General features: G+C 34.2%; 1 protein-coding gene across 1 annotated transcript in view; it reads right to left on the bottom strand.

The window, feature by feature from the left end:
• The window catches only part of LOC110285416 (cytochrome P450 2C42-like), a 30898-nt gene extending 29478 nt beyond the window's left edge, over positions 1 to 1420 (bottom strand). Inside the window, exon 1 of the mRNA XM_021151559.2 lies at positions 1232 to 1420. Within this exon, the coding sequence (XP_021007218.1) occupies positions 1232 to 1399 (168 nt within the window). The 5' untranslated portion in view covers positions 1400 to 1420. The remainder of the gene's footprint in view (positions 1 to 1231) is intronic.
• Positions 1421 to 4064: the final 2644 nt, after the last annotated feature.

Genomic DNA, 4064 nt, shown 5'->3' with positions numbered 1-4064 from the left:
ATATAATTAGTAATTCTGTTATCTTGGAGAATGTAAGTCCATATTTGCCTTTAATATAAATACAAACATTATTATGTCTTATGTAAATAGGAAGTAATTTAAATCTGAAGGGAAAGTGGAATGCCGCCTCTTCATCACATGAAAAAAAGAACAAGAAAAGATGTCAGTGTTATTTCAATGCAATGTGCTCAGTTACTACAGATGGTATCATTACTATTTCTACATTTTCTATCATGTGATGCATCAATATTTTGCTTTGATACATAAGTAGTAGAGTAATAGTAATAATTTTCACTTATGAATGGCCTACAATTGCCCACCCAGTTGGTAAACATATTGCAGTTAACTACTAAATCTACATATTCAGCATTTACATTTATATCACATTATTAAAAAATAGAGTATAAATATCACAAATTATCTTCCAGTGTCCCAAATTTTAAATGCTGGAAATACCAATATTTTTTGAAATCCCAAATTTTAACACTGTCTATTTTGTTTTTCACCTTGAAATCAATACCCAGGTGACTGTTTCAGCATCATCTCCAAGCTCTGTTCATGAAGTCCTTAATCATTGCCTCTAGCTTTAGTATTCTGTATTTTAAGTGATACCAAGATGTCTTCATCACCCATACTGCTTGCTGACTACAAACATTACGAACAAATAGAAAATCTGTACAAAGTGCAGCATTTTCCAGAAGCAAGTTCTAGCCATGCCACATTCTTGTTCCCAGAAAAAGGTGTGTTCAGACTGAAAAGACTTCTAATAGCAACTACTAAGTCCTGAATGACTACTTGGTCCTATCATTTTTTTTTATATTGTTCAGACACACAGCTACTTTCTGGATATCAGACAGATGTTAATTCTTCACAGAAAATCTATTTGTTTGCTCATTCTACATACCATGCATGGCTAAAATAGGTGAAGGAAATCTCTAACTACTTTGTTTATCCTTCAGCCATTAACTGAAGGTATTAAGAAGGGAAAACTGCAACTTTACCACACCGTGATTGTCAATCTATTAAACAACCTCTAATATTTAACTAGTCAAACCACATTACCTCATATTGTAATTTCTGAAAATGACATGGTAAAAAATACAAGTAGCCCATCAAGCTTAGGTAACAGTTTTCCAATCCTCTATTGTATAGAGCATGCCCAGCCATATTTTTCACTTAAACATTGGCACTTCCCTTTGTGTGCTTCTGGGAAAAACAAATGTATACTTACATTTCTCAGAGATTTGCTGATGTCCTTAAGATCTAGCTGAAGAATATTTCCAATGATGGGGAGTGGTGTGGGGCCAGGAGGAAGGTTTCTTCTCTGAGAATTCTGCTTCCATAGTGAAAGAAGAAGCAGACATGTGAGAAGAAGCCCCAGAAACACACCTAGAACCATTGCTTGCTTCTCTTCTTAAGATCTGACTGTGCACACAACCAAAAGCTTATATAAGGACATCTGCTAGTTCATCCGTGATTCCGTGATACAAAACAGACCAACCAGAAACAACACTTAATCTCTCCTCCCAGTGGACTTTGTTCCAACATCGTGATTAAAGTACTGGCTCCTTTGCTCTCATTTATACAACAGCATATCCTGTAGATTGTGGCTTACTTATAATGGGTTGGGTTTGAAAAATTAAGGTGAAAGGGTTTCCTGCTTTGTAGCCACAACTGAAAAAGAAACAGTAAAGGTACTTCATGTTAGAAAATTGGAAGTTGTAAAAAATTCTGAATTTTCAAGTTATTGAGCACTTGAAAACTTATACTATTAGAAAAGTTTAATATTATATATAACTGGCAAATAAAAAGAAATTTTATACTGTATAAAACATTAACTATTCTTTCACAGTAACACAATAAAATGAGTTTTCAAATAATATAACATTATAAAGACACTAACATAAAATATCAAACAACATATGCTGTGAATAATAATACAGAAAGCTTTTAATTAAACTAATGAGGATAATATATATCATAAGATAAATTTTAAGATAGAAATATAGATGATAACATTTTATATTTCAAATATAGAAGAAAACTTTCTGTCAGGAACCTGTCTTTCCAACACATATTCCTAGATGTCGAGTATATCTGATAACTACTGTTATTCCCTATTACTTGCAGAGCAGAGTAATCCCATAAAATAAAACATATACCACAATAAAAATTGCCTATTATAAATCCTCTGCTCTTCTTATAAAGCCAGAAGAATCACATTAAATGCACACCTTCTATCACTTCGAGATTAATAAGGTAGTATATTCTCACAAACAAATAGAAATCAATTTTGTTCTCCATAATGAAGAAAGACTGAACCTCAGAGAACTTGGTTACAACAACTCAGAAAATTATACATTTCATAATGTTATTAAGGTATTTTAATTTGTCATTTTCACAAATAAAATTAAATAACGCACAATAGAAAGCAAACCCATGAGCAGAAAAACTGTGTGCAACAGAAGATGAGTGTTATACTTCAAAATGAAAGATCCTCATGGACTCAAATATTTGAATATTTGGTTCTCTTGGAAGCATTGTCTTGAAGAACTATGAATTCCTTAGAAAATAGGACAGAACTTTGTCCAAGAAAAAGGTGACTTTTTAAAGGGTACTTGAGCAGAAGGTGAGGTTTTATAGCCTGAATATACTATTGCTGTCTGCTTTCTATTCCAACCAAGTGTGAAAATTGGAGGTCTCCCAGTTTGACACTCTTGCCATAAGGCATCACCTTCCCTATGCCTTTCCCTGCATTGTGAACTGAAACACCTCATTCTATGAAACAAAATAAACACTTCCATCCTCAGATTGTTTCCTGTCAAATATTTAATCACAACAACAAAAAAGTAAGCAATACAGAAAGTACATACACAAAGTGGGGCCATTCTGATATATCTAACTGAAATTCTTAACCTTTGGAATTGATCTGCTAGAAGAATTTAGAGGCGTTAGCTAAGAATATTCAGAGTGCTATAAACAGAGATTAATGGGGCATTCTGGCAAAAGTGTGGAGGGTTGGAATGCTGAGAGAATGACAGCAGTGGAAGTCTATCTCACCAGGTTTATTATAGTAAGAGATAAAGTTATTATGGGAAACAAATACTCCTAGGAACTGGGCTAGAGGCCATTCTTGGTCCATTTGGACAGAGAATATGGCTACATTCTGCCTATTTTATGAAAACTTGAGTAAGGCTGGATTCAAAAGTAGTGAACTAATTTGTTTAGTAAAGGAACTATCAAGACAGGAGAGCATTTTAGTTGTGGCATGCTTGCTGATCACTGCTCTTATCTAGGTCTTCAGTAAAAGAGAACAACACATGGAACAGAACTATATGAAAATATTTTGTTTTGTGGGGAAAAGATGCAAACAAGTTTAATATACCTTGTATTTAATAGGTGAAACTACTAATACGGTGTAATTGGAAAAGATATTGCCACCGCAAATTAGAAACAAAGACCTCTGCACTGAGATAATGAAGAAGATTCCTTGGGAACAAGGCATCATTCATGGCAGGTTGTAACATATAAGAATGCAAATTCACGTGAAATGGGGGGATCTAAACTGAGTTTTCTGCAACAGTGTTCATCTAAAAAAAAAAACAAAAAAAAAACCCTTACCTTTGAAGCATTTCCCCATGGTGAATCTCAAGAGAACAGAGATGCAGTAGCATATGTGACCCAAGGATGCCTGTAGTTCATCTTGATCTGTTAATGAAATGTGGTGGCATTACCTACATGGTACTATGCTTATAGGATAAAATACAGAGTTAGGGAGTCACACAGACTTGCCTCAAGGTATCAAACAACTTCTCACACAAAGTAATGTGTGTCAAGGTAGAATTCCACATACCAAATAATGAAGACATTATATAAAGCCAAGAAAGGATACAGAAAATGTGGTACATTTACACAATGGAGTACTACTCAGCTATTTAAAAGAATGAATTTATGAAATTCCTAGGCAAATGAATGGACCTGGAGGGCATCATCCTGAGTGAGGTAACACAATCACAAAGGAACTCACACAGTATGTACTCACTGATAAGTGGATATTAGCCCAG

This window comes from Mus caroli, chromosome 19 (genome assembly GCF_900094665.2).
Source record: "Mus caroli chromosome 19, CAROLI_EIJ_v1.1, whole genome shotgun sequence".
In the NCBI taxonomy this organism is placed as follows: Eukaryota; Metazoa; Chordata; class Mammalia; order Rodentia; family Muridae; genus Mus; species Mus caroli.
The sequence above is the reverse complement of the archived record's forward strand: the minus strand, read 5'-3'. Positions and strand labels throughout refer to the sequence as shown.